The following is a 24,472-nucleotide window of genomic DNA, read 5'->3' on the forward strand; positions in this document are numbered from 1 at the left end:
ATGTAGATTACTTGGACTGTTTTAAGCAATATGTTTTTTGTAGTGGAAGCGGAGAAATAGAAACTGAAAATAAACAGAAAGAGTTGGGACGTAGCTTTGAGCACGCTCTCCGGAAGTATCAAAGGAAAATGTAGAAGTAATAAAGACGTCGACTTGGAGAGAAAGGCAAAAATACCAGGAAAAATCAAAAGGAAAATGTTAAAATAAATAAACATGAAAGAGATTAAAACCCTTCAAAAAATAAGTCCTACATTAAGTGGCCAACTAATTTCACTGCTCTGGCACACAACTTTGTAAAGAACTACTTCGAAGTAAAAATCCTGGCAAGAAGAAGATGTAGGCATAGAAAATGTATACTGCAAAGTGTGAACTGCAGCAGTTACAACCGAGAGTTACAGATGGAGAGAAGCGTGGTTGCAACACGGATGCGTTCCTCCTCAGTGCTTTATGACGGTGGTTCAGCGAGCACTAACATTGAGATATCGGAAGCCGCCGTTTCTAGGGCGACGTGCCCTGTGGCTCCCGGAGGGTCCACTGGTCACTGAGCTCTGGCCCCGCACAGACCGCCTATGGCTGCGCGGAATACACCGCGCTCCGGAGAACATTACCCTCACTTTCCTCGCAGCTGGACACGCAACTGGTTCTGAACGACAGAATGCAGCTCTGAAGCCCGCACTTCTGCGAGGCACCTGACCGGTTTGCCAGTTGCTGTCGCCTCTTGCGAAACCAGAAATCCCGTGCTCGCCAAATTGGTGCGAACCGTTCGCAGTATTTTCTCTCGGAGAAAGACGCACGGTTGACGCACCGATCGAAACATTCGTGGAAGAAAAATACGGACAAGGTCTTTGTGCGGTAACAAAGTCGGTTCCGCAGAATTAATATTTTCCACGCGTTATTCAATATGGGGGACGTTTTCTGATTGTCCAAGGCAAACATCTATTACGTTCGTAAAGAATGACATCGTCGGCTGAATGAGATACAGTGATCTTTATTATATGTTAACATTTCCGTATTCGTGATCGCAATAAAAATTAAAACTTGCTCATTACCGATTTCGGTTGACTAATAGCATCTTCAGGTCTACGAAAATAAAAAGATAATACCTTTCAGTTCACGTCAACTTAGCAATGTTTAAAGAAACAGTATTTAAAAAGTATCAAATCATGAAAATAAGAGCAAGCGTGCCAAGCTGAGTAATGGGGAACTAGGTGAAATGTTGGCCACAATACCAACGCTACTACGTGTAACGCGTTAGCAGTAAAAAACTGGACAAAGTGTGGCTGTTGATATATGAAACCTTGAGAAGACAAACGATCCAGCAAACTTTGTACTTACGTTCCGATTTCTTAGTAACTATGATGTTACACTCTCAAAGAGACCACACGGCGATCGGATGTTTGTATTTTTTTATATTTATTGTGCGTGAAATTCAGAACTCAAATATAAATCTTGGAACTCTCAAACATTCTCGAGAAAATACTTTGACGTTTTGCAAACATCTGTAATAAGCTATGGTAAGGTCGCTTTTGTAAAAGTATTGATGCTGAGTGGTGAAATGTTCGCTTGTCGGTGTGGTGAGGTCGAGGGACTGAATTTGAACTTAATTCCGACGATACTTCCACAAACATCTCCTTTTGTTATATTCCCGAATACAATTTTTACATCTGTTTGTATGTTTTGTCTTTAAATGATAGATTTTTTGTAAAAACAATCCAATCTTTAATTTTTTGTTTTCTATCACACTCAATGTGTTCTTAAGTTCTCCATCCATAATAATATCTTTGGATATTCATCATTGGAAATTTTTTAAATGTTCCTTACAGGAACATTTAGAAATATATTTTCCACATACACACAGAATTCGTTTACTATTATACATATATTATAATCCTAGTTAAAGCATGTCCACATTGTCCTATAGCCATCTTTTGTGAATTTCTGTAAATTAAAATTATCAGTTGATTTCTCAATGCTGCACATTTTTAAACTTTTTAGTTTTAATCATTTCCAGTTAATAGAAAAACAATGACTAAGATAAAAGAATTATATAGTAGCTAAATGTTCAACTTTCTGTATTGTATTTTTTAAAAATGCTATAAGAGGTAGCTGAAATATTAAATGAGATAAAAGAATTATTTCTCATTATTATTTTTATTACAAAAAATTTCTAATAAAAATATTTTCAAATAAAAATCACCAACATACAATGATAAACAAGTATTAGTGTTAATCGATGAAAAATATAATCCTTCAATTACAGCTATTCATGTTTCTGGAATATACTGTAAATAACCGATAAAGCATATAAACATATGGATGAAGATGACAGAAATATATTCGTGGCGGATTCAAAATTTTAAACAATGGTGCATCTTCTACAAGCATTTGCGCAAACCTTAAAGTGCATAAAGATGGAAAAAAATTTTATTGAAACAATCTTGGTTAAAAGTCTTTTTATAAAGATCGATAATTAAGACTTTATATTTGCAATGAGAGCTCGATTTTTGTCTGCGATGTGGAATTCGAAATAAGAAGACGTGCATTTTTGGTAATAAAGACAGTTGTATATGTTAGTTACCATGCATTCATGAGTTTGATATTAAATGAGTAGTCATTTAAACTAAACGAAAAAAAAACGAAAAAAAACTAAGAAAAAACAACGATCGAAACGAGTTTGGTGCCACCTTTTACATGGCTCGAGCGCTACCGAATTTTTCCATTTTCATATATTTTATGCTTTATAGTACTGGTCGTAAAACGTGTAACATTGTTTAAAAACTTGAATCCGCCAGGAATCTAACATAGGTCCTCCACGGGGCAGGCGATTACTGTACCACAGAGCCACACTACTTGTCAATAAATCAACCTTACTTTATCGTATTTAAGATCATCGAAACACTTTAAAGTCGATTTTCTCGACAATTTTTGAATGATGCATCCAATTGTTCTGAGAGGATTGATATTTGAGTTCTAAACCTCACATATCATAAATATAAAAAATTATAAAACTCCGATAGTCTTGTGGTCTCCTTGTTAGTAACGATGGTTCTATGCCACCATGGCGAGTTGGTACTGATTCATTAGTAAGCACAGTGCGATTTTTACTATTTTTGTATTTTTATTCTTTTTAAGCAAGCTATGTTTTTCAAAGATTGCGAATTCCACATTAAGTAAAAGACAATTTTTTGTTTATTTTCATAGATTTCATGGTTATTAGCCAAACGAAACCGGTAGTTAGGAAAGCGGTAATTTTACTTTTTTAATACGATCAAGGCTGTTAAAGTTTTCAATATCTACAATGTGGCGAACCTAAGCAAACATATATAAACAGGAACTGTGACACAACGATGGTGCTGCAGTGGTGTACGAGTACAGCGCCGTGGTTACCGATACTCTTATTTCGTTCTCTTGTGATCATTTATAGTTCCGTTGCCGCAAATAGGAAATTTAAAGGAGGTAGAAAACTATATTACTATTAAACTGTTCGGCCGCATCGAGGAAATACAATATAATGCCCGCAGCATAGACAAGAAAGATAATATCATTTTACAATATTGGTGTTAAGCTTCAGAAGCATGTCACATCGTTTCAGTAGCTAGGATATGAAATAGAACGAACATAGCTAATGAATAGTACGGAAGATGAGTGGAAGACTTAATTTCATGAGGGAGTTCTGGCAAACTGCTTTGCATCTTAAAAGGAAACCGCATCCACGGCTTGCAGTGCAACGTATTCTTGAGTACAGCTTTAGAGTTTTAGCAAGTATACCTGGCAACATATATCGAAGTAATTATAAGAGACTTTTTGCTATGATCTTAATAGGTTAGTAGAGGCTATACGGCGGTGTAGCAGAGATATTAAATGAAGAAAGGATGATTAGGGTTTATATGTAACGTCGTTGATAAGGTAATTAGAGACGGAACTGGACTTGGGGAAGGATGTGGAAAGAAATCAGCCATTTCTTTTTTTAACGATATATCACAACATTTGCGTTAAACGACTTAACTATCCACGGAAAACGTAAATTTGCATGGCCGAAATGGGATTTGAAACGTGTCCTCCCGAGTGCGAGTCCAAGAGCTAATCACCTCGCCCCTTTTCTTGGTGGCAGACATGCATAGGTAAACTAAATGAAAAGCGATAGATGAGAGGGACTTGTTTTTCTGATAACCCCGTTGAGTGAACCGTCAGAATGTATAACACTTCATCCGCCTTTTAGAAATACGAGAACAAAATTAGTGAGATTACGGCACGTGCCGAGTCACACAAACACTTATTGTTGCCTCTATGTAAGCGCTAATGTAATAGAATCGAAACTGGAAAAGATTTGCACGTATTGCCTTCCACCCCATACTGGACAGTGCTTGCGGAGTATTATGCCGACGCAGAAGCAAATGGAAATCTTTTGAAACTAAATCAGGGCGAGTGGATGGGAATTTAAATTCCGCTGCTCTTTAACACTAATCGATTGACATAAAACACTATGATGACACTGCTTAGTATGTTTATGACTGAGTAAAAGGGCCAATCATTGTCTATAAAATCAGTCCTTAGACAAACCATCCACGAGTGAGTCATGAAAATCCATAGCCGATAACTAGTACCCATTACCAACTGCTGTTAAAAAATATTGATGCCTCCTGTTACAAAAGTAGAGTGACTAAGAAAGCTAATGTTTTCACATTGTTTTCGTACTGAAGCTGTAGAAGAAATATTTTCTCGCCGCGCGGGTTAGCCGAACGGTGTAAGGCGCCTTGTCACGGTCCGTGCGGCTCCCCCCGTCGGAGGTTCGAGTCCTCCCTCGGGTAAGGGTATGTGTGTGTTGTCCATAGCGTAAGTTAGTTTAAGTTAGATTAAGCTGTGTGTAGACTTAGGGACTGATGACCTCAGCAGTGCACGCAAACATTCACAGATCGAACTAGGTGGAATAAAATGGGAAATTTAATCTGACTAGTCAGGAGAAGCAAATCCATTTTTCTGTTAAGTGCGCACAAGCCACAACTTCCTTTCTCACCTTATGGACAAATCTTATACCAGCCTGGCCTTATGCCTCGGCTTGAATACTACAAATACGATAGATTCACCGCAGATAATAGAAACGATATTTAGGACGCTCTCAAAGTGGCCTGTACATATTTATCCTGCAAGCCCTCTCGTATGGATGGCCCTGACCCCTCCAAATTACCGGCATCTTCTTCTTCTCAGCGACCAGCTTTCGAGAGGTTGGCTGGCGACGCTGTTACGTAACAGCTACACAGGAAATTTCCATATCCTCGGACAGCGGCTATCGTTGACCTTACGTAAAAAGAAGCAGAGAGATAGAAACATTCTGTATATCAATATCGAGCAGCATTTTATCTACGTCGAAAACATACAGCGTAAGGTGCTGCATGGTTTATGAGACTGGGGTCCATTCGTAGCGAACAGCGAAGTTCAAATATACGTTCAACGATACCAATTTTTATTTATCTGTGGTTTCTCCAAGTCACTTAGAGTGAATTATCGGACGTAGTTTTCAAAATGTGTACTGCTGGTTTCCTTTCCCACCATAAAAAGAGCATGGTTTTAAAAATATAGTGACGTGGTAATCGACAAGAGGCCTAACCGATCTTCCTTCTAGCATAACATAAAATGTTCAACTTCTGAGACATAATAAAAGGAAAATTTTATCTTCATTAGCTCCTATTTCCACACAGTGCTGCGATAAATACATACCAGAAATTTAGTGAAATTAAGCCTTCCAAGATGGAGCTGAGATTACGACTCTGACCCCATGAAATACGAAAAGACACGTGTCGTTCATATCACATCTTAATGTTCTACCGAATAAGGTGTCAGAACTTTTTCATAGATAATGAATTATCTGCAGTGTTATATTATAAAAAATTCATAAATATCAGTTGAGATGTTTATAAGTTTCTAACTTGGTGCAAGTATTGGCAACTGTACCTTAACACAGAAAAATACGAATTGCCTCTCCACTCCTTAATCCCGAACAGTCAGTAATCGAAAATTTTCGACAAAATGATGTGTTCGCCAGTCTGCATAACCAAACTATTGCACAGCTATGATTGCAGTGTTCCTGTTGATGTGCTGTGTTTCGATTATTTAGCATGGAAAAGAGTAATGACCCATTTCATGGCCCATAACAGGAACAACTCATCACTACCACTCAGAGTAACAACAGTTTCAGCTTCAGTCACTTTACTGTTAGGTAGCTCAGCGTGTAAGTTTTAGCACAGTAGTTGATCGGTAACATGAAACCGTTTTTATATGTAGACTGAGACGCAACTATTAAAGGCACTCAAAGTTGACAGAAAGATCACAGGAGCAGAACAGTTGCACGTTGTATAATTCTAATTTTTTTGTCGTCTTCCTTGTGTTATATTTGCCTTAATATAACTTATATATATATATATATATATATATATATATATATATATATATATAACGAGAAGTTTTTTTGCATAATCATGGTCCTACCGCAAAGGAACAAGTGTCAGATTTAGAAATTTAGAAAGTCCTTTTAATACTTTCGCAGCAGATCGTGCTGCACATTTCGAAAACAGTCCCACAAAAGTAGATTCATAATATTTCAGACTGCTATTCACTGATCAGCCAGAACATTATGACCACCGGCCTACTATCGACATGAAGCCATCCACGCGGTAGCAGCACCTGGCGAGTAATGACTGCTAGTGAGGCACACGCACGGTGAATGTGGTATTAGTGAGCGTCGTGTCCGTGTGTAGAATGGTGAAGGCGCGCGAAGTATCCAAGTTTTACCGAGGACAGATTCTGGTGACCCGGAGGCTCGGCACGAGCACTTCGGAAACTGGGCAACTTGTCGGGTGATCAAGACGTCGTGGGATTAGGCGGCCACCCCTAATTACAGACGCCGGGCGTCGTAGCCTGGGCAGACTAATAAAACAGGACAGGCGGCGAACTGCGGCGGAACTAACATTAGACTTTAATCCTGGGCAGAGTACAGGTGTGTCTGAACACACAGTGCACCGAACACTGCCAGCGATGGGCCTCCGCAGCCGACGACCTATGCATGTGTCAATGTTAATACCACGACATCGCCAACTACTAATGGAATAGCACGTGATCATCGACAATGGCCGTTGGCTCAGTGATAGAGCGTTGCATGGTCTGATGAATGACGACAGCTTCTTCATCATGCTGATGGGAGGGCGCGTATCCGTCGTCTTCTAGCGGAACAGCTCCTTGACACCTGTACTGTGGGACGGAGACAAGCTGGTGGCGGTTCCATTGTACTCTGGGGGACATTCACATGGGCATCCGCGGGTTCACTGGAGTTCGTGCAAGGTACCACGACGGCCAAGGTGTATCGTACACTGGTTGCAGACCACGTACACCCCATTACGACGATCATGTTTCCCGACGGCAGTACCATTTTTCGACGAGATAACGTGCCATGTCACAAGGCCGGGAGTGTGATGAAGTAGTTCGACGGACACACTGGCGAGCTCCAGTTGACGTGTTGGCCGTCCCAACTCGCCATATCTGAACCCGACCGAATACACCTGGGGAGTGGCTGAACGTGGCGTCAGAGCTCATCGCCCCTTCCCCGGTGTTTACGGGGGTTAGGGGTCTTTTGTGTGCAGATGTGGCGCTAACTCTCTCCAGCGACCTACCGGGGCCTCATTGCTACCATGCCACGACGTGTCGCTTCTGTTTGCGTGCCAAAGTTGGACATGCAAGCTATTAGGTAGGTGGCTATAATGCTCTGGCTGATCGGTGTCTATTCGGTAGCTTAGCGCCCACAGCTTCGCTGGCGTAAACTGTATGGTCTGCACACTATTTTTTTTAATCGTATTTTTCTTCTGTTCACAAATTTAAACGTCTTCAAAACTTTTCACACTGATTATGACCATAGAAGCATGATCTTTACCGAATGTACAACTGACCACAAAGCGATGCCGGTGGATGGAATCTGAGCTCTTTGTTAATCCTGCCTTTTGAGTTCTTGTGGTGATATTTCGATACAAACTTTCATCCCCTAACACATATTTCTTTAGATTCAGTACCCATTTTCTTAGCTTCAGCTTTAAATGTGTTTTAACATAACGAAATATAGTCATAAAATAATTTTCACCCCCTAAGTCATCCCCTCACTTTTATTTCCAAAAAACACAGAATCATGTATTTTTAAAAATTCTGACCTAAAACCCACATACAGATTTTCATCGATTTAGCTTTAAAATTAATTCATAATGAAATATTTTCATAAAAATTTGCATCTTCTATTTTACCCAGTTAAGCGCTGAATTTCCAAAAACACTGAAACACATTTTTTTTCTAACCGAGAAGTCTAATACCAATTCTCATAGACGTAGCTTTAAAAGTACTTTAGTAGAACTTAAACAATGATTTATTTTCAGAACAAAATTCCACATAATATTTTACCCACTTAGTGGTTGAATTTCAAAAAATGCTGAAGCACCTTTTTTTTATTTCTGGCCGGGAAATCAAATAGCAATTTTCGTAGTTCTAGCTTCAAAACTGCCTTAATAGCGATATATTTTCGAAAAAAAACTTTCATCCCAAATTTCACCGCCTTAGGGATGGAATTTCAAAAATTCCTTCTTAAACGGCGCCTAAACAACAAGATCAACACGCTCTCCAAATTTAAAAGCTTTTACACTTAGCGGTTTGGGCTGGGCAATGATGAAACTGTCATTCATTCAGCTAGGGCGTTCCGTTTTACACATGGAGACTACCGAACCCGGCAATGCTTCGTAGCTACTACATATGCATGGGAATTGGATATACATCCAAATCTCCTTCTCCTCCCTCTCTTTATCTCACTTCCCTCCCTCCCTTTGTCCATCTCCTCCTCCTCCCTAGCTCTGTCCATCACCTTCACCTCCTCCCTCTACATCTCTTATCCCACACTCTCTCTATCCATCTTCTCCTCCATCATCTTTCTGTCAATATCCTCCTCCTCCTTCTGTACATCCATTTGCTCCCCTCTTCTATGTCCATCTCCTCCTTCCCCCTCTCTCTGACCTCATTTATTGTTGCAAACGGGTCCTTGTTTAGGAATAAGAGTCAAAATGAATGGGTAAATCTGTTGTAATTATTAATACACTGCGTGTGAGACTTTTCCAGGGCTGCATCTGTGAGAATAGCAGGTTTAATGACAGTAAGTCGCAAACTCAACTTTCCTGTTGAAAATGACTGCGAAAAGGTAAACAAGTCAGCACATTTTCACAGCACAGCGTAGCACGGTCTTTCTGGCAGCCATTTTAACAGGAAGTGTGTATTGTATAATTTTTATTTGACTGGCCTCCAAAAGCTGTCTACACACTTCGTCAGAATCATTGACTGGGGATCATTGAGTTCGCTTCCGTTGCGCGTACACAGACCTATATTTCGACTTCTCTCTATAGGCATTTTATCGAAAGAAATGAACCACGAACTGAACTCACTGTATGTTTACAACACTCCAAATTACTACGAAGTGACATCAATTCAATCTCTGCAACGCACCAAAGACACGATGACCATCGCTTTCAATTATAATCTTTTTCGCATAGTAATATTCAATGCGGAATTTGTTGTTATTATGAAAATATGCGACAACAGAATTTTCAAACTGAACGTCACATTTTCTTCTATGAAAATGAGACAGCTGAACTATCAGACTGACCGTTACATTTATTTCATTGAGATTATAATAGAAAATTACCATCCAAATCTCCGACTTTTCCGGTGAATTTTCCAAAAATTATATTTCTTACAAACCAGAACACAACAAAAAAATCGGTCGAGCCGTTCTCGAAGATGATCTTTCCTACAAACGGCAAATGGTTTTTATTTATATAGATTAAAGTTCTTTACAGTGCCAGTCAAAGAGCACTTAGTATTCCTTCTAATAAGTTACTTCTCGTTGTCTTCACAGAATTTACTGTGTATCAGAGAGCTAATGTTTCTCGTCGAATGAGTTACATAGAGAGGAAGTTAAGCCTCACGGAACAAAAACACTAACAAAAGAAGGAAAACATGCTTTCGTGAGATTAGTCTTCACAGTGGTTGAAGAAAAACGGCGTGCATGTATGATGAGCAGGCTGTGTCTTAACGTTAATCGTTGCGTTTGTTACGCTACAGTACAGGGAAACACCGGGTCGTCTTATTTTCTTCGAGGTCAGTAACTCTCCGCCAACTGTGGGGGTTTCCGTTCCGCTGTGTGCAGTAATTCTTTCGTCTTTTTGTCGTCCTGCCAACAGGTACGTCCTTCATGGATGGTGCCCAAGCCCTCGCGTTGCTGAATAGCGTCTTCCTTGACATCGCCTACTTGGTGCAATGTCGCATCAACGGGGCTCCTGAGCACATGAAAACTGTTCATGCCGCCAGAGGGCTACTTAAACCAGCAAGTATTCAAATAAGGTCTTTCTCGAGTTGCTTTTCAGTTTTTTACGCCTAAAAAAGACGAAATTAACGAACTTATGAGATCAAAGATGATACAGTCATCACAAATAAAGTCAAGCGAAAGACCTTACAGTATTTAAATGCACGAGCCTGACAGTAACTCATACTGACGTAAATGAGGAAAATACGACCTCGATAGTACGAGGAAGGCAACAAGTTTATCTCAAAAAATTTTATTGGTGGGGATCCACAGCCTCCAGATGCCTAATAAACGTAAACATGGTCTTTAATAGGCTGTAACGCGATGTTTAGTTAATTGTGCGACATTGTTGTACATAGAGCACAGTTCAGAACACGATCTTAAAAGGTGTCATTGTAATGTGAATCCTTTCGTAAACTGCAGGCGTGTGGCTACTTTTTACTTATAATTAAGAGTGATTTGAAAATGACATGAAATACAGATGTTACAAATATGCTTGACAATGACGCTTAGTCGAAATTAGCTAATCGCACGATTAAATAAACTTCGCATTACAGCCTACTACGGACCATGTTTGCGTTTATTAAGTATATATTACGTTGACAAAGATACAAAACAGATGACGTATTACGATTAAAATTGGCTGCTACCAAAGGAAACGTAATTTATCACCAACTAAAAATTGAAGTCCGACATATAATTTCTTCTACAATCACAGATAATTATTAATGTATTAGTCTTGACGTGAACTTTCAATTGCATAATGATTTGCCTCGTAAACCTTGAATGAATCTAAGGCAAACCCATGCTAGTGTGTATATCTAACAACTTTCATTCGTTTGTAATGTAATCTTCAAACTGAATAATGACTTAAAAGGTGATCCGTGTAGTTAGCATACATGTCTGCCAAGAGAGGGGGTACATCGTCGAACATGGCAGAAAGTCACATTTCAATTCTGTAGAAACTTTTTCATCTCACTTTCCTGTTGATTTCACTTTCCTGGACGTATACATTCACATTTGCAAAGTTTAACGCAAATCTAAAATACTACGTATGTAAAAAGCACTCCTCAACTCATACTTTATGACAGGCTGAAACTGTGATACAGAAAGAACCTTGAACTTGGACCCTTGACTCTTTCAGAAGAGTTCCAATCCTGAGCCAGTTGCGCACTTCTCACGCCATATCTCAAACCTCCATCAGTCAGTAGGCTGCCTACTGCTGCCAAACACCTACACACGTGAAGAAAGGTCCTTATCGTGTAGGGGTGACTGAGTAGCAGCGCGTCGCCTACAAAAACAGAACGTGGTGCCTTGGAATACCCGGCCAGGATACCGTTTTAAACTGGCAACAAATTTTATTGCTACATGGTTACGTTACGGACAGGAACGTCAGATTCTGTAATTCGTTCACTTGGCCGTCCTATCGGCTACGTATTATGTTGAAACTTCCTGGCAGATTAAAACTGTGTGCCCGACCGAGACTCGAACTCGGGACTTTTGCCTTTCGCGGGCAAGTGCTCTACCAACTGAGCTACCGAAGCACGACTCACGCCCGGTACTCACAGCTTTACTTCTGCCAGTACCTCGTCTCCTACCTTCCAAACTTTACAGAAGCTCTCCTGCGAACCTTGCAGAACTAGCACTTCTGAAAGAAAGGATATTGCGGAGACATGGCTTAGCCACAGCCTAGGGGATGTTTCCAGAATGAGATTTTCACTCTGCAGCGGAGTGTGCGCTGATATGAAACTTCCTGACAGATTAAAACTGTGTGCCGTACCGAGACTCGAACTCGGGACCTTGGCCTTTCGCGGGCACGTGCTCTACCAACTGAGCTACCGAAGCACGACTCACGCCCGGTACTCACAGCTTTCCTTCTTCCAGTACCTCGTCTCTCCATGGCTAAGCCATGTCTCCGCAATATCCTTTCTTTCAGAAGTGCTAGTTCTGCAAGGTTCGCAGGAGAGCTTCTGTAAAGTTTGGAAGGTAGGAGACGAGGTACTGGAAGAAGGAAAGCTGTGAGTACCGGGCGTGAGTCGTGCTTCGGTAGCTCAGTTGGTAGAGCACCTGCCCGCGAAAGGCAAAGGTCCCGAGTTCGAGTCTCGGTCCGGCACACAGTTTTAATCTGCCAGGAAGTTTCATATCAGCGCACACTCCGCTGCAGAGTGAAAATCTCATTCTGGAAACATCCCCCAGGCTGTGGCTAAGCCATGTCTCCGCTATATCCTTTCTTTCAGGAGTGCTAGTTCTGCAAGGTTCGCAGGAAAGCTTCTGTAAAGTTTGGAAGGTAGGAGACGAGATACTGGCAGAAGTAAAGCTGTGAGTACCGGGCGTGAGTCGTGCTTCGGTAGCTCAGTTGGTAGAGCACTTCCCCGCGAAAGACAAAGGTCCCGAGTTCGAGTCTCGGTCGGGCACACAGTTTTAATCTGCCAGGAAGTTTCATATCAGCGCACACTCCGCTGCAGAGTGAAAATCTCATTCTGGACGTATTATGTTCTTATTCTTTAGTTATTGTTTCAAAAATACCTGGTAAAAGCTCGCCGCACTTTTCGGGATAGCGGCAATATTTAACCTTTTAATCCTGACTGAATTACTTGCAATATTATAACAGAAAATCTGTGCACAATAGAAGAAGAAGGTGCGCATTGCCTTTCGTGTATACATTTTTATGGGAATGAAGTCCCATGCTTCTTGACAGAGCGTAGGGGAACGATGCGGGAGACCCGCACCGCCGTACTAGGCAAGGTCCTAGTGGAGGTGGTTTGCCGCTGCCCTCCTCCGACCTTAATGGAGATGAATAATGATGATGACGACACAGCAACATTCATTCATCTCGAGGCAAGTGAAAATCCCCGATCCCGTTGGGAATCGAACCCGGGAAGCGAGAACGCTACTGCGAGACCACGAGCTGCTGACATACATTTTTATGGAGGTTAATATTAGACCTTACTGTCTTACTGCAAACAATTTCCGGAGCTCTGGCGGCTGTCGCAAAAGATCCGTTAAAAGGTGATGCTCTTTTTCAAACTGGACGAGTGGTCGTAACTCGTGATGAGGGCACTGATAAAGCTCATGAAATTAATCAAAAATTTTACAACACACATCGCTACTTCAGGTAAAAATTGTTGCAGGATATTAGCTGCCTCACATGAGTTACATGAACTAATCGCACTTTTATGTAGATTTCGTTATTCTTTCATTTCGCTGTGGAAACGATATGACAACATGTATTAGCGACAGACTTGTTCAACAAAGATCAAGCTGGTTTGTTCGTTTGCCGTTGGGATTAAACGTATGCACTCGTGTAGTGATCCTTGTAGTCTACTAGTGCTGAGTCAAATTCGACGAACGAAAGAGACTTCAAGTTCAGCTGCATGTAGCTAGAGACCTCATGGTTAATACTACTTGGTGTAGTAGAGATAAATTGTTCTCCTTTTCTACCTGGATATGTTTCATAGGGAGATCCATCTTCCTTCGAACTTGTAACCCCGCTTGCTTTTCTTCGTTATGCAAGGATCTGAATACAGCCGACAGATAGTTTCACACTTTCTTTCTTTTCTGAAATCAGGTGCCCCTTCCATTTCCGCCACGTCATCTTCCATGACGTCTCTGACCATTGACATAACCACAATGACTACAAAATTTTCTAAATTTCTCAAGTGTGTCCAGAGATAGTAATGTTGGTAACGAGTAAACAGTCAGTCCAAATACAGGTCAGGCAGGCATGGTGTCATTATACAAAAGTCATTGTCAACGAAAAAGCTCTGGAACGAGAAGATGCTTATTGAGTGTTAGCAACAACGCACGAAGAATAACTGAGTAAAATTACTGCCGTCATCCATCAGTCTTAAGTAGTCGTTACCGAAAATATCGATTGTTCTTCGCGGCCGGACGGGGTGGCCGAGCGGTTCTAGGCGCTACAGTCTGGAACCGCGTGACCGCTACGGTCGCAGGTTCGAATCCTGCCTCGGCCATGGATGTGTGTGATGTCCTTATGTTAGTTAGGTTTAAGTAGTTCTAAGTTCTAGTGGACTGATGACCTGAGAAGTTGAGTCCCATAGTGCTCAGAGCCATTTTTTTTGCTCTTCGCGTTTCCTGTTACCGTCAATAGATATCCTTGATAGGTAAGATGTCAAACCCGCCGACTACCACAGGACATTTTAATTTCCACTGCCCTGAATATATGTTTGATGGCTTTCATTACAAAATATACACGATTTTCACAGAGCGAAATACAGTGATGTGCGATAGAAGAATGCTGTGTGAAGAGGCGTGGCATTTCACTTCGGCACACTTAGGGCCAAATAACATTTCTAACATTTCCTCGAGCATATATATTTTATGTATCAAGATCTTCAGCAAGATGTGAGCTACAAAATGAACATATTTTTGAAAAATATATTTTTTAAAATTTTTGACGTGCTATCTCAAACGCTCGAGGGGAGACCAGACTATCAAGTTTTCGCCCCGGTTCAGCAATATCGGTGGATGCGGGCTCGCGGCAACAGTAACATAATCACCTTACGCACAAAAAATCTCACCCACTTCACTGGCTGGCTGGTACAGCAACCGTTACGAATTACTTCAAAAAAGTCTTGGTTGCGAAATAATGATTATTTAGTAACGCGTTTCACTCTTTTGCAGAATCATCAGGTTATCTACAAAGAAGGGGAACAAAATATTAATACGAAAAGAGACAGGATGCTAACATGCACTAAAAAATCGTAGTAAGGGAAAAGTTACGTAATATTCTGCAAGTTCAAAGTAACAGACATAAAGCCGGGAAACACAAAGAAGCCAGAGCATAAGCCGCAGACTTTAACTTAACACACCACCATCCGCAGACGTAGAAGCGCAGCAATAGGACCACGCTTACAGATCCGTACAAATGTGGCATAATTTGCATACACAGTAGTAGTTACCTCAAAACAGACACGTAAATATATACATAATGATAAGAAGGGTGTGGACACAGCTGGCGGTTCATGTTAGTGCATATCCCGTGCGCTGCTAAATCTACAGCAGCACTCTTCCCACATACCCAAACTGCACATAAGAATATTTTGCATTTACTCATCTTTTCGGCTTTTTTTGTAATTATTTTGAAACGTTTGTAGTCTTCGTTGTTATTCTGGGTTATAACTTTTCATCGTATCTTAAGGGCCCTACACACACCCACGCCGACCGGCTGACCATCCAACCAACAAATTGGACATACGTTGGTGTTTTTGACAGACCGACCGATAAATTTTTGTGGAGATGTCGGGCGGGTGGGGTCACACGATATCCTGCCCCCTCTCCACCACTTCAACCAACAGACTGCGTCGCGTGTAGCGCTGTTGTGCCAACCGCCCTATAAAAAATCTTTCCTGGTGTTCTACTGTACAGAGCGCGAGGCGAACGAAACTATGACACAGTTTCTGAAGAAATATGGGAACTCGAAGTATTTGTGTGGCGGGTGGTGTGAGAAGTACTCGTATAGCAACGGAGTGCAAGAAATGAAGCACGTGTTTCTTATGAATAAAGTACGTGACCTTCCGTATTTCGGTTTCCAGGTTTGATTTTAGATACTCATCGGAAATGAAATCTAAAACCGAAGTACAGACACATTGGGTTTTAGATTCAGACAAATACTGGAAGTAAAACCTAAAAATCCAAAATACAGTCAATGGACCTTTATTCATCGAATATTCGTGCACCGTTGTTATAATTGTTAAAAAAAAGGCCAAATTGTATGCAAGCGTTCAGCTATGAAATGCAAATTATGAGAGCTTTTTATTCTGACAGTTGGTAAATGCTTCATTTCTTACAAAACTGTTGTTGTATTTATTAGATGATGCGAGTCACCACCTTTCTTGTTCTCATTTCAAATATCTAAAACGTATAGAGACATCTTTTATGCTACATACACAAATAAATCAAGGTTTGCATGAACATCTTTTGTTCCATTTATTTTGCTTTAGCATAATGTATTTCCTCAGACAACTATAAATAACGTTGCAGGTTTCATCTACCACTTTATATAATAGCAGCATTCAACTTTTGCCAGTGGTTAGAAACCGTAATATAGCTAATAGCATCTCTCATGATTGCATTATTTTTCATTAAGAATGGTTTTATGATATTCACCAGCTCGGAAATGACTGTTTCATCCACTCTTACATAATTAAGAAAATCATCAGCTCCTACTTTCTTAAGTAAGAGTGTGGGTGAATTTCTTTCTTTGTGTTAGCCACTGCTTTGTCCACAGCTCTATCTCTCGGATTCTTTTTTTATTCTTGTTACTCTAAAACAGCTAAGGCAAATGCCAATTTCTGTTCCTGTGTAAAACCAAAGGGGATCTCGTAAACCTCAATACACATGAGATAAAAAATCGCTGAGTGCAGTCTTTTGGGACGCGTGTAGGCTGCCACAACATAGGACGGTCCGTCGGTCGGCGAATGAATTGGTATTTTTTTTTCCTTTATTGATTTTCAATTCCCCCGAACGGGGTGGGCTGGCACCAGCTTTGTACGCTACTCTACAGCCTACAGACTTTTATTTTAAAATACGGAAGAAGAAAAGAAACAAGAAAAACAGGCGATAAAACGGTGACATAAAGTGTAAAATGGCGGAAAAATGCGGAAAGTTAAAACAGAAAGCAAAAGGGGTTGGCAATGTTAATAAAAGACACAGGAATCAGACAAGTAACATAGTACAAACACAATTAAAAAAAACACGGCAACAGTCTGGTTTCTGTTCGCGAGAGATAAAAAGCACACCCAGTGACAGTATGATGGCCGTTCGCAACACTTCCCAAAAAAACACAACACAGAACACTCACTGTAAAACACTGCACGAAAAGGGCGGCACAAAGATGACACTCCCGAGGCAAAGGCAGATGGGGGCGGGGGGGGGGGGGGGAAATCTGGAGCAAGGGGAAGAACAAGGAGGGAGGAAGGAAAAAAATTGAAAAGGCGGGGGAACCAAGGAGGGAGAGGACTAATAAAGGGGGTGAGGGGCAGGGCAGACACGAGAGGGAATGAGAGGAGGCAGAGGAGGGAAATGCAAAAGGACTCAGGGGAGAGAAGGGGGCAGAGAGAGGGGAGGTGGGGAAAAAAGAGGATGGAAGGGGGGGAGAGGGAGCCTGGGAAAAGGACAGAGGAAAGGAGGGGGAGTGAGGATCAGAGTTGATAGGAGGGATAAATGGAGGGAGAGACGGCATTATCCAGGAGGGGGAGTTGATGGAAGCCACCTTGGGAAACGAGATGGTGCGGAGATGGAGGGTAGGGGGGACACAACAGTGAAGACGTGGCAGGTGGCGGGGATGGGAGAGGAGAGGAGCAACCAGGGAGTGAGGGGGATCAAGGCGGCGGGAGGTGTAGAGGATGCGGATATGTTTGAGGAATAGGAGCAGATGGGGGAAAGGAATGAGGTCATAGAGGATCCGCATGGGGGACGGGAGGCGTATATGAAAGGCGAGGCAGAGTGCATGACGCTCAAGGATCTGGTGGGACTTATAGAATTTGGGGGGGGGGCAGATATCCAGGCAGTACTGGCATAACAGAGGATGGGACAGATTAAGGATTTTTAGCTGTGGAGGATGGTAGAGGGGTGCAACCCCATGTCCAGCCAGAGAGGAGTTTGAGGAGTTGGAGGCGGTTGTGGGCTTTGGATTGGATGGAGCGGTGATGAGGGATCCAGGTGAGGTGACGGTCAATGGTGAGGCCAAGGTAGGTGAGGGTGGGGGTGAGGCGGACAGGATGGGTGCAGACAGTAAGGGAGAAATCCAGGAGCCGGAAGGAGCGAGTGGTACGACCTACGATGATTGTCTGGGTCTTGGAAGGATTGATTTTCAGGAGCCACTGGTTACACCATGCAGCAAAAAGGTCAAGGTGATTCTGGAGAAGGCGTTGGGACCGTTGGAGGGTAGGAGCGAGGGCGAGGAATGTGGTGTCATCAGCATATTGCAAGAGGTGTACTGGAGGGGGGGGGGGGGTTGGGGCATATCTGCTGTGTACAGGAGGTAGAGGAGAGGGGAGAGGACAGAGCCCTGGGGCACACCTGCAGAGGGGTAGAAGGTGTGGGAATTGGTATTATGGATGGTAACATAGGAGGGGCGGTGGAAGAGGAAGGAGGCCATCAGACGGATGTAGTTGATAGGAAGGGCGGATGTTTGGAGTTTAAACAAGAGACCGGGATGCCAGACACGATCGTAGGCCTTTTCGAGGTCAAGGGAGGCAAAAATGGCGGAGCGACGGGAGTTAAGCTGGAGGGAGAGGAGATGAGTGAGGCGGAGGAGTTGGTCATCAGCAGAGAAGGAAGGTCGAAAGCCACATTGGGTGTTGGGGAGGAGGTGGTTTTGGCGGAGGTGGTGATGGATGCGCCAGGAAAGGATGGATTCCAAGAGCTTGCTGAACACCGATGTGAGACAGATAGGATGATAGGAAGAGGCATCAGGTGGAGGCTTGTTGGGTTTGGAGAACATCAGGATACAGGAGGTTTTCCACAGGTCGGGATAGAAGCCAGTGGCAAGGATGACATTGTAGAGGGTGGCAAGGACTGAAAGGAAGGAGGGAGGGCAGTGTTGGACGTGGCGGTAGGTAATGCAGTCGTGGCCGGGAGCAGTGTTGCGTTTAGTGCGGAGTGTGAGGCTGATGTCCTGTGTAGTGACGGGAGTGTTAAGTTCAGATGGTGGAGTGTGGCCCAAGTACTGGAAGCTAGGAGCAAGGGGAGGAATGGAGGTATTCGTACGGTCCATGACGTCAGGGAAGAGGGAATAATCAAAGTGGCGATCATCTGGGATGGAAAAAACATCCGAGGTGAGAGGCAAAGTGGTTGGCCTTACTGAGGTTGTCAGGAAAGGGTACTGGGGGGTGGGGCAGTTCCCAGTAAGGCGGTGGAAAGCAGACCAATACTTGGAAGATTTTATGGGGAGCATGGTGTTGAGTTGTGTACATGTCTGGCGCCAGGCACGGCGTTTCTTCGCAGTAAGCAGGTTGCGGATGTGTCGTTGTAATTGCCGGTGGCGAGTAAGTGTATCCCTGTCACGAGTGAGGAGAAAAGAGCGGTAGAAGCGGCGGGATTCTCGAAGGAGAAGGACGGCCTGTGGAGGCAGGGCGAGGCGGTGAGTGTGGATGGCTTTGGTGGGGATATGGGTGGCGACGGCGTCATGAATTGGTACATCGGTAGGGACCTTTAAATGCTGTAATTGCTACGTTACGTCCATCCGCGCCACCTAGTCGTAGTTTCCCTAAGTAAACTTCTCGCGGCGTACGGTTTTCCTCCAGTTCGACGTACATGTTTAAGTGTGTTTTGAGGAAACTGTTGCTGTGCATACAATTTATGCCACATTTGCACAGATTTGTAATAGTGGTCCTATATTATCGCTTACACGTCTGCGGATGTTGGTGTGTTCATGGTAAAGTTTGTGTTTTCTGCCCTGGCTTCTTTGAATTTTCTGTCTCTTTTTGCCTATTACTTTCAGAACTTCTCACGGCTATACGTTATTTATAGGTCCATGCCCTACCGCGCACCTTTTTTGACGCATGCTTATTTGCAGAATAGTGCGGAAGTTTTCCCTTGGGACGAATTTTTCAATTAGTTATTTGCTCACTGTAGACGTTTATGAAACGACCTTGTCCCTTGTCCCTTGTTTCGTATTAATATTTTTCTTTTTGCCCTCTTTTGTAGATAATCTCGTGATGATGCCCCAACCGAGACTGTTTCCTTTTTGAAATACTATACACGCAATGTTCGCATTGCCTGATTGCTGACACACATCGTAAAAACAAAGCTGAGAACATGTAGTAAAATAAACGTTAAGTTGTTCCAGTTACTCCCAATACTCAGTTACTAGCTAAAATACTGATTATCCTTTATGCGTTGCTGCTATCATCAGTAAGAGTCCTTGAACTAAATATCGCTCGTTCTGTCGATTGGCCACATAAAAATTACATTGGAATCAACACTGTTGTTACAGTGAGAATGGAAACATGTCCTTTTGTACTGGGGTGTTCGTGAAATAGCCTGCAAATAGTGTTTGCCTGGACTGAATTTTAATGCACACAATAAAAATAAAATAGAAAACACTTTTTGCATCCTATATTTATAATTGTGCTATGTATATAATAGTTTAATATCATTCCAGTATTTCGTAATATAATGTGTGTGTGTGTACTGCTACAGACTAGTCACTTTTGTGATATTTGTTATTTCCATAAACTAGTTTCCAAACCTTATGAAATTCATAAGGAAGCTGGATACATAATTTCGTAACATGCAGTTGTGAACTGTCCCTGACACGCATATAAGAAATACCTTAGTGTATCATCATAACTGATAGTTAAAAGGTAATTTGAGTCGAAAAACGAATTTCTTTATTTACCGCAGCAGTAAGTAAACAAATTCGTTCTTCGACGTTGTCATGGTGATATTTTAATGTATTTCCTCACTTCTTGCCACATAGCTAGTTGCTAGCACCACCTCCCGAATAAATGTAATTTCTGTATGCTCCATCCGCAGGTAAGCCTGAAAAGTCTTGGAAACCTAGTATGGATATAAACTAATATTTCGAAATTAATTGATGGCAGTTATGTGCTTATATCCAATTCACACTGTCACACGCGTTCTTATATCTGTAACGAACATCCCTAATTTTCAAATGTGCAGCAGTATTCATTCATTAATCACCGACATCGATTTTTTATAGTTTATTGGGGAGGTGTGAACCATTGTGATCTGCTACATAGTGTTCGACATCAGATTTTTAAAAAGGCGAAGAAGTTAGGAATATCTGTATCGTTGCAGACCAGCTTATTAGAGACCGAGCATGAGATCAGTTTATTCAAGAATGGAAAAAGGAAACCAGCTGCGGCCTTTCGAAAGGAATCGTCCGAGTAATTTACAGAAAAACAGAAACCTGTATTCTGTTCGCCGCGGAGAATTCTGAACTATTTATGCACTTTTTTATTACTTCCGCTTCACACGGTTGTCTTTAATATGATGTATTAACTGCTGTCGAGTTCGTATCACCGAAGGCATCATCAGCATCAGACAAGTATTGACAGTCAAACTATTATTTCATAATCACGGTTCGTTTTCAAGTAACGCTCCACATTAATCCAAGTTAACTCGTACATTTCGAAATAGATATCGATTAATAAACAAGATTAAATTCTGCTGTGTGAAGTTTGTATCGCAAGAAAAATAAATAGTTCATTGTTCTACGCAACGAGAGTACAGTAGCTTTTTTTTCCGGCAAGATGGTAATCCTAACACTATTCTGAATGGCCGAACTGTGATCTGAACTAAACTTCTGCCGAAAGCGTATTCACTTTCTGCTATGGAAGTGTGAGGTAGGCAGTGATGAACTAGACAGAAGTTCTCGTACAAAAGAACGTACGTCACTTGTTTTCTTTTAATAAGTCAGCAACACGCCATGTTCCATATATTTTCCGCCAAGGCCGTCTCCAGCCAGACAGGTACATATCGCGTCGCATATAGACGCAGCTGGTGGGGAATTCCTAAGGACGTCACGGTGAGTAACGGGGGTGTAATTGGAAGCAGGGCCGTGACGGCGGAGGCACTGGGCACGCGTCTGTGTGTGTGTGTGTGTGTGAGTGTGTGTGTGTCAGTGTGGGTCCACGGCGGACGACCTACTTGCCGTCGCGAGAGTGACGCGGAGCGGGTGCCCTGTGTTGCAGACGAGGCGAGCCCCACCACTCGGCTCGGGCGCAGTTTCTCTCTGGCCATCCGGGGGAGAGCCGGCCGCAGCAGGACGAAGCCGAGACAGCTCCAGCGGCCACCAGCCGGCAGCGCACCCTCTGGAGCAAAGACTTGGACGACAGCGCGCCTCCGCAGGTGGTTTGCCGACGGCGCAGCGGGATCTCCGCGACGCTCCACCGAGCACCGCGATACCGCGGGACAACGGGACCGCGCCAGTGAAGTGCAGTGGACCCCGGATGGAGAGCCTTCCGCTGTTCTCCGTAACCGCTCCCAGGACCAGTAATCACGCTCTTTCTTTCGCGAGTAGTTAGCGACCACCGCATCTTCCCTAAGCAGCCGTGACTCTAAAGTAGCTAGTGACGAGCGCCTATTAAACGCTGTAGTCTTCCGCGACCGCGCTGTGTTTTTCACTGCACTACCTCAAAAGGCCAGTTCTCCGAAAGTGTGACAAGTATTAACTGAAGAGTGAAAGCTACTCCGCAGCTACTACTCTCTGCCTAGTGGTTAATAAGTGAATATACTATTGTTGATAACTGCTACAACAGGAGCCATTAGAAATGGGCCTACACAAGCAGTACTTGCAAGTTGGTCGGTCAGCCAAGAACCGCCTCTTCGGTATTCCTCCTTCTGGTAAAAGGACGCCAGCTAATGGTGACACAGTCTCCCCGATTCAGATGCTTATCTCCGAGCAGGGCAAGATCAACCATGGTAAGTGCTTACACACTATGAGGTGCTCCTTTGTATCTGTCTGTTCATTTTAGTGTATTCTCTTTCTGTGCCACCTCTTTGTCCTCTGACGGGGGTACATCTCCTGTACGGCATGGTCTGCTGTCAGTTTATTCACAAGTGGCAATACACAAACTTTGAAGGAACATTAAGTGTTCGTGTCCTAGACTTGCATTGAATTCTGCCTGTTTACCAAACCTATACTGTAGGAGTTCGTGTCTTAACGTAGCATTGAAATCTCCGGATGTTATACTATGAAATGTACGGAAATACGTGTAGAGCTCAATAATAGATCTCCTCGAAGAGTATATTTGTTGTCGAATATTGTTTACAACTATGTATTGAACAATTCGATGTAGTTCTAAATGCCTAATAAATGATACGTACTCCATAAGCAAAACTTAGATATCAACGTTAGAAGCTATTTATCCGGATATGTGAGGAACAACACAAATCAAATTACGTGACTAAAGTGTTTCATATCATCTTTAGTACAGCTTCTGCGTGCTACTAGACTTCATTACGCACTAAGTTTCCTTAGATCTCTCGGAACATGATCAATATACGTAACTTGTTCCTTTAACAGATTCAACAGTTTTAAAGAAAAATTTCAGATGCTCTTGTTGTTCAGCCTTTGTTTCACCACAAAATGAAAAGGCAGGGCAGAAAATTTTATTTTCATACATTAGACAGTATGATCATGGGGCGACCTGTAGATTGTAATTCAAAATAAATGTTTAAGTGCGATCTTGGCTCTGAAGTATTTTTCAGATTTTTCTTCTTTCAATTATTTATATCAACGACAAGGCACATTACCGAGAAGTTCATTCGGTTAATTATATCATTTGTCTTCTGCCTAAATTGTATTCAAACACTTGCAGATTAATATACGTGAGTGTATGGTGTTTGTAAGTAAAACATTCACTGATTCATTATACATGCTGTTAATAAAACAGTTAAATGTACTACTGCAGGACTGTACATTGAAAACGCTAGTCCATGTTAGTAGAATAAAGACAAGTGTTATGCAACAAACATACTACCCTCCCGTATGGTACATAACAATACATAACCTCTTAAGAAATGTGTAACTGCATACTCACTATAGTAGCTTTGGTGGCAATTACAATGAATCATTCCTTAACAATCTGCTGGAGAACCTGTGCTCGTTATACACGACAAATAATCATTGTCCACCTCTGATACGTTCTTAGCAAAGTTCAGTCTCCTACGCAAAACAAGGCCAGACAAAGTCGTTTCTGGCGACCTGTTGTCGTAACTGTTAAGTGGGGGTGCTGCAGGCGGTAAAAGGAGACCTGGCATAGAGACGAGGAGGAGAAAAACAACGCGAACGGCTTTGTGGGCGTGGCCGCTGCCGGTGCATGGGACGCGGCTGGTTCGCACACAGCCCATACATAGCTGACGTCCGTGCTTAATCTTGGACCCAACTAACTTAGGACATAGGACGGCTGCAGTCTTCACGCGAACTACTGGTAGGTCTGTACGCACGGTTAACCATTTATCTACAAAAATTCAGGCTATTGCTATCGACTATAGCTATAATTACTTAGCCACGTTGTTGTGTATCGCGTGAGACGGTCGCGCAAAGAATCTGAAATCGTAATGTCATCCAGCTGTTTGTTGCTCCGTGTAATCACAGAT

The 24,472-nt window shown here is 42.5% G+C and overlaps 1 protein-coding gene and 1 long non-coding RNA gene across 2 annotated transcripts in view; one reads left to right on the forward strand and one right to left on the reverse strand.

Moving 5' to 3' along the window:
- LOC126419239 (uncharacterized) overlaps positions 1-24,472 on the reverse strand; it is a 549,653-nt gene that overhangs the window by 449,531 nt on the left and 75,650 nt on the right. The gene's annotated exons all lie outside the window — the stretch shown is intronic.
- Positions 1-24,472, forward strand: part of LOC126419238 (scavenger receptor class B member 1) — a 417,921-nt gene that overhangs the window by 73,543 nt on the left and 319,906 nt on the right. Inside the window, exon 2 of the mRNA XM_050086384.1 lies at positions 22,063-22,792. Coding sequence (XP_049942341.1) covers positions 22,642-22,792 — 151 coding nt within the window. The 5' untranslated portion in view covers positions 22,063-22,641. The remainder of the gene's footprint in view (positions 1-22,062; positions 22,793-24,472) is intronic.

This window comes from Schistocerca serialis, chromosome 9 (assembly GCF_023864345.2).
Source record: "Schistocerca serialis cubense isolate TAMUIC-IGC-003099 chromosome 9, iqSchSeri2.2, whole genome shotgun sequence".
Classification (NCBI taxonomy): Eukaryota; Metazoa; Arthropoda; class Insecta; order Orthoptera; family Acrididae; genus Schistocerca; species Schistocerca serialis.